This window comes from Solanum pennellii, chromosome 6 (genome assembly GCF_001406875.1).
Source record: "Solanum pennellii chromosome 6, SPENNV200".
Lineage (NCBI taxonomy): Eukaryota > Viridiplantae > Streptophyta > Magnoliopsida > Solanales > Solanaceae > Solanum > Solanum pennellii.
In genome coordinates, this window is record NC_028642.1 from 40439996 (window position 1) to 40455238 (window position 15243).

General features: G+C 32.5%; 1 protein-coding gene, 1 long non-coding RNA gene and 1 pseudogene across 2 annotated transcripts; all 3 read right to left on the reverse strand.

The window, feature by feature from the left end:
• Positions 1-2982: 2982 nt before the first annotated feature.
• Positions 2983-3564, reverse strand: LOC107022321 (annotated as a pseudogene).
• A 1427-nt stretch (positions 3565-4991) lies between these two features.
• Positions 4992-5582, reverse strand: LOC107023045 (nuclear factor related to kappa-B-binding protein-like). Its single transcript, XM_015223595.1, has one exon. The coding sequence runs from the start codon at positions 5580-5582 to the stop codon at positions 4992-4994; it is 591 nt and encodes a 196-aa protein (XP_015079081.1).
• Positions 5583-10268: 4686 nt separating this feature from the next.
• Positions 10269-11156, reverse strand: LOC114077487. Its single transcript, XR_003578729.1, has 2 exons — positions 10814-11156; positions 10269-10712 (listed from the first exon to the last, which is right to left on the reverse strand). It is a non-coding gene; the product is annotated as an uncharacterized LOC114077487 (long non-coding RNA).
• Between the last annotated feature and the right edge of the window lie 4087 nt (positions 11157-15243).

The window sequence follows — 15243 nt, forward strand, 5'->3', positions numbered from 1 at the left end:
AGTACTCATGTGTCCAAGTCTGTTATGCCACAGACATGAACCGGAAGCACCTTCAGCAACAGCGGCCATGTTTATACACCCTGCAGTGGTGTACAAGGTTCCAGATTTGGTGCCACGAGCTACTACCATAGCACCTTTCACGATCTTCCACGAACCTTTCCCAAACTCTGCTGCATATCCCGTGCTATCCAACTGACCAACAGAGATCAGATTTTTCTTGATCCCAGGAATATATCTGACATCCTCCAATGTCCACTGGTTTCCCGAGGTGGTCTTTATGCAAACATCCCCCTTTCCTTCAATCTCTAAGGCTTTATTGTCAGCAAGATATACTTTTCCAAAATTTCTAGATTTGAAGTTTTGGAACAACTCCTTGCTTGGAGACGAATGGAAAGATGCACCAGAATCCAAAATCCATGATTCAACCGGGCTGTTTACACTAAGGATTAGAGCATCCCCAATGTCCTCTGCTGAATTTACAGAATCATTGTCATCTCCAAATTTCTGATTCTGTTTCTTCTTTGGCTTTGTACAGTTCGTCCAAAAGTGCCCTTTTTCTCCACAGTTCCAACAAGTCACGTTTGATCTGTTCAGGGATTTTCCTCGATTCTTTGATTTTGATCGACCATGTTGATTTTGGCCTTTCGTCTTACTTATCCCCCTTCGATCAACGCTGAGAGCACTGCCCGATGAATCTCCCACTTCTCGTTTGCGAATACTTTCGCTAAGAACAACATCACGGATTTCATCAAACTTCAGTTTCTCAGATCCACGGGAACTGCTAATCGCAGCAACAACAGTATCCCAAGACTCGGGCAGAGATGACATCAAAATCAACGCCTTAATTTCATCTTCAAAATTAATATCCACAGAATTGAGTTGACTCAAAATCATATTGAACTCGTTTATATGATCAGAAACGGATCCATTCTCAGACATCTGTAAATTGAACAATCTACGCATCAAATATACCTTGTTCATAGCCGATGGTTTTTCATACATGTTTGACAGTGCCTTCAACAGACCGGACGTAGTCTTCTCCTTCACGATGTTGAACGCCACGTTTCTTGACAAAGTCAACCGGATCAACCCTAGAGCCTGGCGATCCTTGAGTTTCCACTTCTCCTCCGTCATGGATTCCGGCTTCACCCCGGTCAACGGTTCGTGAAGATCTTTCTGGTACAGATAATCTTCGATCTGCATCTTCCAGAAACTGAAATCGGATCCATCAAACTTCTCGATTACAAGCTTTGAACTATCCATCTTCAGTGATCGTGTTGAATCTCCTTAGCTCTGATATCAGTTGTTAGGATTGAATTCACGCACACACACTAGATGAATGAAGAACACAAGAACTTTCAAGAGAAAGAGATGAGAGATCTAGAGAGAGAAAGAGAAAACCCAATATTTCGTGGTAACACCCCGTGAGCAAACTTCCACGCGGTGAAGTATATTTATATTAATAAATCAGAGTATTTTTGGTTACAGAGAATAAATAGGAAAACCTAAAATAGAGAATAAATAGGAAAACCTAAAATTAATCAGGCTCCACTACCTAACAATTTGGTATCAGAGCTAATCTCCCCCTTGGCCTGAATTTCTAACAAAATAAATTTGTCCACCTTCTTTACTTAATCTTCAACAACTTGCTTCTCCTCTCCATAATCTCCTTTGCAAATTTATGTCTCAACACAGAAAATCTCTCTGAAACAATTTCTCCAACAAAATCTTCATTACTGTTAAAAAATTGCGGCTAGAACTACACCCGTCAAGACGAACACCTCCTTCTAACCTGGTTCAATCATCGATTATCGAACCACTAAACCTGACTCTATCATTGAATCTGGCTCTGATACCACTTGTTAAGACCGGAAATAAGCAGGTGTAAATGCAGAAGCTAGCAAAGCAAACCTCGAAAGACCACGAGTAAGAAGACAACGAGAAATATACCAAAAGACACAAAGATTTAACGTGGATCGGTCAATCGACCTACGTCCACAAAGGAGATGAGCAATCCACTATAAATATGAGAGTACACAATACAGAGAGAAACAACCTCAACCAATTCACTCGGAATACATGGAGGTTCACACAAGTGATAACGTATCAAGCTTGTGACCCATAAATTCTCCCCCTAACCAAAACTCTCAAATCCCTTAAGACTACATTGTGAATGCAGATTAAGTTAGAAGGAACATTACTCTATTTATAGAGTCCTAAACCTTTTCCTACAAGAAAAGGATTAGTCAATCCAAAACCTTTTCCTAAAAGGAAAACCTATTTATGGTAAGAAATTTAGGGCAAATAAAACCTAAGACAAATGTACTAGTCCAGCATGATCCCATTGTCCTGTTCTTTATGAACCAGGACGACTAGTGCTTTGTACTTCCTAACTTGATTCAACTAGTTCTTATATAGTGGTAAAGGACTTGTGAAACATCAAAAAATAGCTCAAAACGAAAATTCACCGGCCAAGGGATAAATTTCTCAAATCGTCACTCATGTTACTAAAATTGTGTAGTAAAGCCATTTATCTCTTCTTTACATCAATAAAGTCAATCAACTTAAATCTTATCTCCTACAAAAAAAAATCTCCAATCGAAAAAAATAACCTTCTTGCACCGGAAACCTGACATGAGTGGACATCAACAACATACCCAGTGAAACCCCAGAAATAGGATCTAGGGGGATCAGTGTGTATGCAGCTTACCCCTACTTTTTGAAGGTAGAAATATAATTTCTATTAGCCACTAAGCTCAAATAAAGCATATCAAAACATGTATCAACCTGAGTGAGTGGCCATTTGAGGAAGTTAGTGAATTCTCAAGTTTTGATTTTTGGAACAAACAAGCATTAGTAAATCAACAAGCACATATTTTTTTGAACATAAAAATATCCAGAAAGATGCAGCACTACAAAGACATGATTACAATTTACAGCTGAACGCCATTAACCTTTAGTTTACAAAATTCATTTCAGACTTCATATTGAATCATCTTCAAAATCTTCTACCTTTCTATCTCCATGTAGATAAGTCCACTGATGCCTTTCCTTCTCATATTTTACCCATGGATCTTCTTCATATCGCAGACGGTCCAACCCTCCCTTTACAGCTTTGCGAAGTTGTCAATCGGAGATGTCCTCAACGATGAATTGTGAGTCCCTGGCCAAAACACAAACATCGTCTCTAGTCCCAACTCCTCCGGGCAATCTAGCCGCTGCATCTCTTACCAAACAATGGAGAGTGAAAAAAGGCGGTTTATTCCTCTTAAGAATATCGTAATGACAAATCCTTTTGAATAGTTTACCTCCACGCTTTTTCAGTGGAGCGACAACAACCTTCTTACCATCCACAGCGGTATATGAGAAAGCCTTGTTAGGTTGTGTGTACCTTAGAGCTTCTTCTCTGCGGAAACAAGCTCTTTTTTCCTCGCTACAGGGGTTAATCGTTTCAGGACTATTGATAGCTCGTGATTCCTCTAACCTTTCGCCAAGATTGGTTGATTTGTTGCTTTTAATTTCCACTAGAATCTTTGCAGCCCGATTGGCTTCCTTGTCCGGCATATCATCAGATGTGCTTTTTGCCATTTTTTTTCTATATATTCCTAATAAAATAAACAAATGTAAAATTGAAAATTAGAAAAATATATAAAGAAATATACCAATGTACTTGAGAACTCAAGAACAAGCGAGCGAATTGTAAAGCATGTTTGACCAACCTTCTGAAAGGTATTTATTAAAAAAGAAAAATATTAATTTGTTATAAATATGTGTTTGACCGAGATTTGGTGTAAAAACAAATATTTTGGAGTACTAGTAGAAACATTTAAGTAGAGTTGAAAAAAATGATGAAATTTAATAAAGACTTTGATTCAATCCTGATAAAGACAAAATATCAGTCAATTAGAAACAAAATATATTGAGATAGATGAGATCGAAGTAAATGTTTTTAGCTATTTTTATGTAAAATATCATGTATTTATAAATCAGGAAAATTTTATTAAATAGATACTAACATTAAGTAGAACTGAAAGAATTATGAAATTTAATAAAGACTTCAATTCAATCCTGATAAAGACAAAATATAAGTCAATTCAAAACGAAATGTATTAAAAGAAATGAGATCAAAGTAAATATTTTTAGCTATTTTTAGGTAAAATATCATGTATTTATATATTAGGAAAATTTTATTAAATAGGTACTAACATTATTTAATTTTCAATCCAACGGCTAAAACAAATAATGATTTCCATGATATATTAACAAAATGGTTGATTGTATGCAGAAAAATATCTGGATAACTCGTTAGGAGATATTAAACAACAAATATTACTTAACCAAAGTGAACACACAAAATTAAGATGGACTGGCTAAATACTGAACCCTTAAATTACATTTATGAAGAATTATTAGCATCTTCAACACACTATAAAACTTTAAAAAAAACAAAACAAATCTAACCTCTAGTAACTTTGTTAATGGATGGTCTGATTTTAGCGATGCTTCGAAGATGACTGTAGGAAGAAGAAGGGAGAGTTTTGTTTATTTGAAGGTAAAAAGGAGGAGGAAGAATATGTATTGAAATTAGATATAAATGTGTGTTTGATTTATAGAAGTTAAAAGGGCTTAAAAAGAAATATTAATTAAGAGTTGAAATGTATTTTAATTATCTTCTAAATTAGTCAAATGAAATCTAATCTCCTCGCTAAAAATATTGTTTCCTCCCTCCAAAAAAGAATAAATTCAAATTATAATTATAAGACTTGATCGATAAATCTAATTTTTTGTGTGAACTTAGACGGTGGTTTTTATGTTTTCGACAAATTCTCTATTGGAACTAATGATATTATTTATAAACCAACAAGCACATCATTTTTTGAACTAATGATATTTATATTAAACATTAAAATATTTAGAAAGATGCAGCAATACAAAAACATGATTATAATTTACAGCTGAAAATCTTTTGTTTACAAAATTCACTTCAGAGTTCATGTCGAATCACCTTCAAAATCGCTTTCCTGTCTATCTCTATGTAGATAAATCCACTGAAGCCTTCCCCTGTCATATTTTACACACGGATCGTCTTCATAGTGCAGACGGTTCAACCCACCCTTTACAGCTTTGCTAAGTTGTGAATCAGAGATTTCCTCAACGATAAATTGTGAATCCCTTGCCAAAACACAAACGTCCTCTCTAGTGCCAACACCTCCGGGTAATCTAGCAGCTGCATGTCTTACTAGACAGTGAAGAGAGAAATGAGTCGGCCTATTAGACTTAAGAATATCGTGATGACGAATCCTTTTTAATGGTTTGCCTCCACGCCTTTTTAGCGGAGCTACAATAGATTTATGACCGTCAACAGCTGTATATGAGAAAGCCGTTTCAGGTTGTGTGTACCTTAGAGCTTCTTCTTTACGGAAACAAGCTCTTATTTCCTCGTTGCAGGGGTGAATCGTTTCAAAACTATTCACAGCTCTTGATTCTTCTGACCTTTCGCCAAGATTGAATGACGTGCATGTTCTGCTTCTGGCCATTTGCATTAGAATCTTTGCTGCACGATTGACTTCCTTTTCCGGCATGTCATCAGATGTGTCTTTTGTCATCTTTGTAAAGTGTGAAGTGTTTGATCAAAGTTTTTGGTGTAGAAGAAAGTATTTTTCAGATACACAGTGTGTGTTTGATTTATAGAGTATGGAGATAGAAGCTAAAAGGACTAAAAAGGTATATTCATTAAGAGATAAATGGATTTTAATAATTTTTTAAATTTGTCAATTTAATCTCCTCACTAAAAAGGTATATTACTCATATTATGAATAATTTTCTGAGTTAGTCATCTAATCTCTTCACTCAAAATATTTCTTCTACCCTAAAAAAAAATCAAATTCAAATTATATGACTTGATGTATCTAATTTTTCGTGCGAACTTATATGATGATTTTTATGTTTTTATTTTACTATATTTGGAAGTTATATAGATCACTATTTTTCCCTATTTTAACAAAACATCTTTAATACAGCTTTAGTTAAAAATTTGCGTGGTATACAATATTTTCCATCTTCATTTTTCCTAATCTCATCTACTGAAGACAACTTCTTAAGATCGTATAAAAAGTCTTAAAAGTCACGGTAATATTGAATGATCTGAGTCTATGTATGCAATATGATCTCTTGTGGTTTCCAATGCTAACAGTCGAAAAGACCCGAAGTTCTCTGTTGAACATCATATTTTGGGAACTTATTTTAGTCCAGTAAAAGGGAAAAAGTTCAAGCATCGGTCGATCAATTAGACTTGCACAATGCATGTAACACTGTACTTGTAGATCAAAGCCACAAGTATAATATCAAAAATGATTTTTAGCGGTAATTATTAACAAAAGTAGCTTAATTAATTGCCGCTAAATATGTTTCTTTAGTGACAGTTAAATTTTAGCACTATTTGTAAATGCGACAAAAGCCTATTGCGACATTGAATCAATGACAATTAACGACGGTAAGAGATTTATCACTCTTTGTTGATGGGTATTTTTATTAACGCTAAAAATTGTTTTTGTTGTAGCGAGGGGAGTCTTTTAGCTGAGAGCGCAGGCGTGTTTTTGTTGGAATAGGCATCTTTCATGACAAAAAAAGGTAAAATCTCTATATTGATGAATAGAATTACAAAGCTAAGGGGAGAGCTTAAGTTCAAGCAACACACTAAAACTCTAAACGACACTTATGTAGAAGAACATATCCAAATCAAGCAATCACATGGCCATTTCAAGCCATTCCTTTTTCTCAGTGCAAGACCCATTGTTCCAATAGCTGCTTCGCAAAAACTAAGAATCTAACAAAAACTATACAAGTTTTGCACAAATGTACTAGTCCAGCATGTACTTCCGAACTTGATTCAACTAGTTCTTATATAGTGGTAAAGGACTTGTGGAATAGCAAAAAATAGCTCAAACGAAAATTCACCGGCCAAGGGATAAATTTCTAATAATGTGACGGTTTTATTAATTTGGAGGGGTTTAATTAGTAATGGGTGGGCAGTAGACTGATTTATAAATTATACTAATATGTTAAATTATAACAAATAGTTGAGCGCCACGTATTTAAAAAAATATTTAAATAGTTTAAATTTAAAACCGTTAAATAAGTGGTCAATTTTGAACCAAAAGGTGGATGACAAGGGTATTTTGGAGCCAATAGGTGGGTGCGAAGGATATTTTGGAGCCAATAAGTGGATGGAGGGTAATTTTGTACCATTTCCAATACTTTGAAGGTATTTAAGGCCCTTTTTCGTTCTCAAATTTCAGCGAATAAGACACCTAATTTCAAAAAGGAAATAAAAATTGCATTGTTTAGTTATCTTAATTTCATAATATCTAAAAGAAAATATTACTAACATGCATATTTGATCGATTTATTTATAAAAATAAAAATAATCAATAACCCAAAATTAAAGCATTCGATCTTTTCATCTTACTTGAACGTTGTGGCACCCGCGACCTTCAAATTCTAGATCCGCCTCTGCTCACAGATCATGATTCTTAGTTTAGCCTTAAAAGTCACAACCTTACGAAAAAGCCATAACTATTTAGAAAAGTCAGAACTCTTTATAAAAGTCACAATTTTTCACAAAAATCACAACTTATCATTTTCCATTCACACCTTTTAAAATCCAATGCTTAATTTCAAGGCACCAAAAGAAGAAAGAATAAATAAAGAAAAATGATTTCAATTGTAATGCAACATTGCTACTTTTGCGTCTCTTAATTCACAACTCATAACCCTGATCTAATGGATGAAATCATAACATTTATTTACTTAGTAAACAAAATTCCCATTTCTGCCACTATTATTTATAGGATTTTTTTCGTTATAAGGGAATCAAATTCAAATACTTTAATTAAGCTTCTTATGAAGTGTTTCTCATTGCTCAAGGGCCCATTTGGATTGACTTAAAATAAGTAGCTTTTAAGTCAAAAAAATAAAAAGTCAAACTGAAATGACTTTTAAGTCAAAAAATAAAGTCATAATATATAATATTGGACCCTAAACTTGGCTTCAAATTTTAACTTTGACCTCAAACTTTCATAGTGCACAAATAGGCACTTTAACTATCCTATCTCAAAAAATTATGCTATGAGATTTTAATATGTTATGTTTCAAAATTTTGATGTAGAATATCCAGTTGCAAACAACTCCATTTAGATGTCACATATTGCTTGGTTGATCATTGCATTAATTCTTTGTAACTGTCTACTATAACCATAACAATAACAATAATTCAAATCCAAAGAAATTGGGGTCGGTGACAGGAAACCTAAAAATAGTAATGATCATTCTGAGATAATGAGAAAACCTTTATGATGTTAACAATTTTAGGGTCATTTTTTATATATACATAATACAACATACTATAATAAAAAAGAAAATGATGTTCCTAAGAAAGGAGTCGAAGGTCCTCCATTGGAATTTAGTTTATTTTGTTCTTGTATGGACTTAATGGTCCACTTTACTTGGGAGTGTTGTTGTTTGAAACTATTTGGTCTCTTCTTTAACGGGTTTGATGTTGTTATATAACTTTCAGAAATTTAGAAAATTTCGTTACTTCTTACCAACTATTACCATGAAGATTTTCTTATATTTCGTGCGTATACTTAAAATTTCTCTATGACTCATAATTTTTTCATAACAAAAAAAAATTGCATTTTAGAATTTCAGAAAAAAATTTTGGCTTAAGATATAATGATCTTGATAATATAATGTATGTGTCAAAAATACGAATATTATTGAATGATCATAGGTAAGCTTAAGAAAATAGTTTAATCACGTGCGAAGCTCAGATAATTTATCTAGTTTACTTAATAATGAAAAGAAAATAAATTACATTGACCATGTTTCTTCAATTTAGAATTATTTTTAAAAAAATAATCTATAATTCTAGGGGAAGAGAAAAAAAATATTATAAAGTAAGATAAATTTGAAAAGGAATCCAACTCAAAGTGTCCACATTAATTGTATTTTCTAAATAATAATAAAAAATTAAGCATGATAATGGAAAGAAAAAAAACAAATTGTATTAACTAGATTTCTTTAGTTAAGATAATACTTGACTATAAATAGGACTTTTCAAGTAAACCATGTAAATTAAATATACAAATAGATTCTTTCAACACTTTTCCAATCAATAACTTCTCATGACCCGGGCCACCACCGTCTCATCCATCTCTAATCGTTACTGATGATAACTTTTACGATAAATTTTTACCATCGAATTTAGTATCACTGTACGAAACTATATCGATGTTGAGTTTAATGTTAACTTAGAGACTGTCATAATAAATAAAGATGCATTACTAGATGAGAAAAACATGCTCAATCTAATTACTTCGTTGTCGACAAATAGTTCTCTAAAGATACAGACGACGACGTCTAAGCCTACATTTCTAGAGTATCTTTGTCTGTACCAGAGTTAGATTGAGCATATTTCCTTCTTCTAGTAGAACATCTTTATATAGTGTGGTGGTCTCTACGCTACATTCAACTTAACATTGATGTAGATTTCAGTTTGTAACAGTGAAATCAACGATAAAGAGTTTATCATGAAAGTCATCTTCAATAACAATTACCGGCGAGACTCGATGAGATGGTGACGACTTCAATTATCGGATAAAAATATTAGTTGGGTAAGTGTTGAAAGAATCTATGTGGATATTTAGTTTACCTAATTTACTTGAAGAATCGATTTATAGTCAAATATCATTTCATTAAAGAAATCTAATCAATGCAATTTGTTTTCTTTTCATTATATATATACTAGACGATATAAGCCCGTGCAAGCACGGGCCCAACAGCGCTTTCATGACTAAAAAGATGTATGTTATTAGTTTTTGCAGAACACTTATGTACTCTAAATATTTGATTGTTCTATAGAATTGCAAATTGAAACAGGTTTCTTGCCGTATAAATAATGATGAAATAGCTAGCTGAAAGTCCAATCACAAGCTGAAACAATGTCGTAGAATTAGGAGAGTACTTGAGACATTTTTGGCTGGTTTCTTCAACAACTAAAATAGTACTCCAACAGCAGAATAATAATAAGCCGAGTGCCGAAGATTGAGAAACCTAAAAAATTAGATTTTTGTTACACTAACTAAACCAATTCAAGCTTCTTACCCTTGTAAGAAAAAAAAGAAAGAAAAAAGAGTGTCCCTCTTAATTCCATACTCCGAAATAAAGTGAACTTCTTACCAACCACATAACAAAATTTAGACACAATGTTTTACAAAAACATTGCAGATTCAATTCATATTAGATATATAATAACTCAAAGAGCATCACATATATGGAATAAAGTCAAGCTGATGTGAATAAGATTTTCTCTTCTTTTTTTTCCTGCGTTAAGACTAACAAACTACAACAAAAGCAAGTGAGGTTCGCTGTCCCCCTCCTTTCCGGTCCGGCCGCAGTACGGCACCTGAACTCGAAGCTACGATCAGATCCGATTGGATCTGGTCCTATCCGACCCAACCCCGGAACATAGAACGGCCGGCCTGTTTGGACATGCTGGATTAATCGGGCCGGAGCAATGAACCTATTTGAAAAGATAATCCAAAAAACTAAGTCAACTCTTTATAAACTTAAGGGTCTGCAATATATCATGATCTAATGTTGTCGTTATTCTTCTTGAGGAACTCCTCGTTCATCTCATTGTTGTTGAAATCCTGCAGAGAGAAAATATAAAATGTTGCTCAATGTGTGGAAAAGGAAGGTAGAAATTACTGTCAACACTAATTAATTTTTAATGACCACCGCATTCGCTTACCAACTCCTCCAGCTACTGCTTGTTCCAAGCCATACTTGTTCATCCTCAAGACTTGGAAGAATCACATGTCATCTCGTCGATAATCATATAGATAATTAACCCAAGATTAAGGATCTTCTTATTTCTTCAAAGACCTCAGAGTTCTAGAAAAAAATCATTGTGACACCACATACCAAGCCATAAGCAGACCATTCGCAATGTTGAACCTAGAGAAAATTCAATCTCTCTCATTATGTTTCTCCGAAAGCATATTTCATATGAGGAACTCACTTCTCATGTAAACAAAGTATAATATTTGCTACCCATCAACTTCATAACATGTCTTCCTATCATATGTGAATCTCTATTATCACTATCCAGGAAATCTCAGTTAAAAATCCTAAATCTGCCGATACTAAGCACTCAACTTCAATATCAAAATACTTTTTTTTCACTAATCACTAACTGGAAATTTTAATTTCAATCGAAGCAGGGGCTTACTCCAATAAAGCTCAGTCTTTGCTTCAAAAATACTACTAAAATTTGAAAATTGCATATTCAATTAAATTAATAATTGAAACGAATTAAAAGAAAAATACAATAACAACATCATATCCAATGTAATCCATAAGTGAGTTCTATGGAGCTTAATAACACTACCTCATAGAGGTAATGAGAGATCCTAAGTGCAACAAATAAAAATATTTTACGAAGAAAGGAATACAATACCGAAGAAAATATGTCAATTAATAAGGAAAAACAGTTCAACAACATCCAGAGAAAACAAACAAATTAAAAAAAAAAAAGGGAGGGGGAGCAGGCAAGGCAGTAAAGAAGAAAGAGAAAGATTAACATATTAGAAAAACAAACCTAATCATCACTATATAGCTTATGTAGAAACCAATTGACAGAACTAAACAAACAAAAATACAACACTCCTCTAAAATTTCTTATATGAAATGAACAGCTTTCAACTCATAAAATTATATAGAAGTAAAACTCTAGCACTGAGATATAAATCTCTAACATGACAATAAAACGACTTTGAAAATATACAGACATTAAGATATAAATCCCTATTCTAACGATACAACACGAACGACTTTGAAACCATACCAACATTGATTTATAAATCTCAATTCCGGCGGTACAAACTCTTTACTTGTATGAAGCAAAATGTGCGGTTATTTCCTACTGATCTTGCTCAAAAAGAGTCAATGGGAGTGGACACCATTGAGATATAAAGCCCGTGTGTTAGATCAAATAATATTTTTTTTTCGTGAAAAGTCCAAATTAGCAGAATTCCTGATTTTTCAAATTGTTGATGGGACCTGGGCCAACCAAGGTCCATTAGCTCATCCAGACATGGAATGACATAGGCCGTAGTCACACGTAGGTCAAGGAGATCAGTCAAAAAAAATTATAATATATAGAGAGAATTCTATACAAAGTATTGAAACCATACCAACATTGAGATATAAAGTTGTATCCTGGTGATCGGAAATGAACGGGTCTTTGACATATAAAATTTAATCTGACTGCTTCTCTCCCTATTTAACATTCTACTCCTCTAAAGTATTTCTGGGGGAAAAAAGGAAGCAGAGGATTATTAAACTAAAGTTTGATCACTGAAATCCAGGGTTTGTGGGGTGATGGCTTTGAGGCGTATGCTTGGGTTTCCGGATGACATAGATAATATTAGTCAAACTGATTATCACAAAGTGAAATATGACAAAAGAGTAGATAGGAGGATACAATGCTTGCACCTCTGCAATAGAGGATGACCCATAAGAAGTAACTGTTGGTGCTGCCTCGGATAAATCAGTGAGGTATGTCTAACTTTGAATTTAGAATCAAATTTACAAAAAAAAAACAAAAAATACTCTCATTATCTTCTTTCTCCCTTTGATTATTACAACAACAAATTTCTAGATAAGAATTGGTTCAAATACAGAAAGAATAAAAGAGGAATAGGGAAGGGGGTGAGCAGGAAATAACAATTGCAAAATATCTGAAAATTGCAGCAACACAAAGCACAAAGATTAAGCTTGAAATTATATTGTCAAGACAAACGATGAAAAGAGGTGCATGGAAGCCACCTGTAACAATGCGGTGGCAATAAAAATTACGTGGAGCTAGAATGCATCACACATACACATACTTTATACCTTGGAATGACAAAAATGTCCTTGTTTGTCAATTGAATGACCATCAAGCACATGTTGAAATTTTTTGAAACTCTCTCTTCTATACAAAGGTAAAATATTTATTTTTATTTAGAAAATACAATTAATATGGTCACTTCAAGAGGAAAGGATCAAAATAGTTTCTCATGTTTATAATATTGATGTATTTTTGGTCCTCCTTTAAATTTTATCTATTTTTTTACATTCATTTATTCATAATCTATGTATGGGATATTCAATTATTATTTTATATATTTAGTAGAAATAATAACTTCGTATCAAAAAATGTGAGAAGAAAAACACTTTATTTTGTTTAGTAGAAATCGTATTGCAGGTAAAGTCGCGAGGTTCATCACGAATTATTCACGCGCAATATTATAATTTTTTCTTTTCTTGCAAAGTCATATGTTAATATGTTCTTAGTTTAGGTGCAGTAATATTTCTAGTGAACAGAACAAGATGTTTTCTTATCAGTTTCTCTCACATAAAGTTATTATTTCTATTAAATATATAAAAAGACGATTGGACATTCCTATATAAAATTTTGGATAAAATTAATATTAAAAAATAGGCAAAATTTTAAGATAGGACCAAAAGTGCGCCAATATTGTAAATATGAGAAATTATTAGTGCTCCATGTGAAAACTCAAAGACCACTTTAAGCTTAACCCAAAGATGAGAGATTATTTTAAGCCTTTCCTCGTCACTTCAATTAGTTGTTTTACTTTATTTTATAATTTTCCTTTTGTCTTCTCCTAGAAATAAAAATTAGTCTTTAAAAAAAACATCTAAATTAAATAAATTTGGTCAATGCAATTCGTTTTCTTTACATTATTAAGTATAAATAAAACTATGTTCACACTTTTTTTAGATTAAAATAACAAAATGAATTAAAAGACTCATCAAGAAAAGGCATGAATTCACTCATGAATTTGTTTCGAAAATTCAATTACACGCTTAAATTATTATATCAATCTATTATATATCTTTATTATTCAAAAATAAAAAAAATTTACCCCTATAATTAAGCAAAAAAAGAAAAAAGAAAGAAAAAAAGTGCATTAAATAAAATATGAAGTTAAAGAAAAACTAAAAATCTTCTTTCTACCCATACCCGAAGTCCCTTACTCTTCTTCTTCTTCATCGCAACATCTCCGCCTCCTTCTTCTTTATTTTTTTCATTATTTTTCAAATCTGATTTCCATTCACCCCTCCCCACCTCACCCAACTCCACCTTAATCCTTTATCCCCCACCCCATCTCTAATTATATTCTATTTTAATGGTTATTTAATTTCAATATTTTCATAATATTTTATTTTATTGATGGTTGACAAATTTGATAATTGATTTTTAAAAAATAAAATATTATGACAGATGTGTAGGTAAATATTAAATTTTGTTGTGGATCTTTATAATTTTTGTGCGAAAGGAAGTGATAGCGTGATTTTGATAGATTTATTAGTAGATGGTGAAACTTGTGGTTGGTGTCGTAAGACGGGAGCTTGTAAAGCTCAAAAAGAAGATTGCAAACTTAAGAATTTTAAGTAGTGACAATTTTGAAAGTTGTAATTTCATCTCTGCTAGATCTATTTACCTGAAGAGAAAACTCTGTTATTTTTGTTTTGATTTTCTTTTCCACTTTTGCTTTGTTTTTAATTTGCTAGGAAGTTATTGTTTTGTTCTATGATAGGTGAACAGTTTGTTTCAAAGAGTTCTTACTAAGTTATTTCATATTGTCTTGTTGCATTAGAAAAAAAAAGATTTTTATGGTGAAATATATAAATTTGGTATTAATATGATAGCGATGATAGAGGTTTTGCGGTGATCTTCATGAAAGAAGAAACAATTGAATAACATGAATAATTTTATTTGAAATTTGATATGACAGTAAGACGGTATTAATGTGGCACAAGTGATAACACTTTTCATTGTAACAGTGATACTATATATTGCAGGTGAATAAATTTACTTTTTAGTAGTATATATATAATAGATTGTTATGATAATTTAAATTTGTAGTTGACTTCTCGATATAATTTTATGCCTTTACCGAAATTCATCCAAATAAGTCTACTGTTCCAAACGCTCCTTGAACTTTCAGCGGGTCTAAAAATCGACTTCCAAAAGTTGACATGTGCACATATTGAAAGAGCGAGTAACATATACAATTTAAATGTACTATAAATTACAGTAATTAAAAACTTAAAACAATTTTAAAAATATATATAAAATTTGATTGATTCTCTTAATATAATTTATACCAC

Coding starts and splice junctions, on each gene's coding strand:
- LOC107023045 (XM_015223595.1), bottom strand. CDS start 5,582: ATGCCGGAAAAGGAAGTCAATCGTGCAGCAAAGATTCTAATGCAAATG.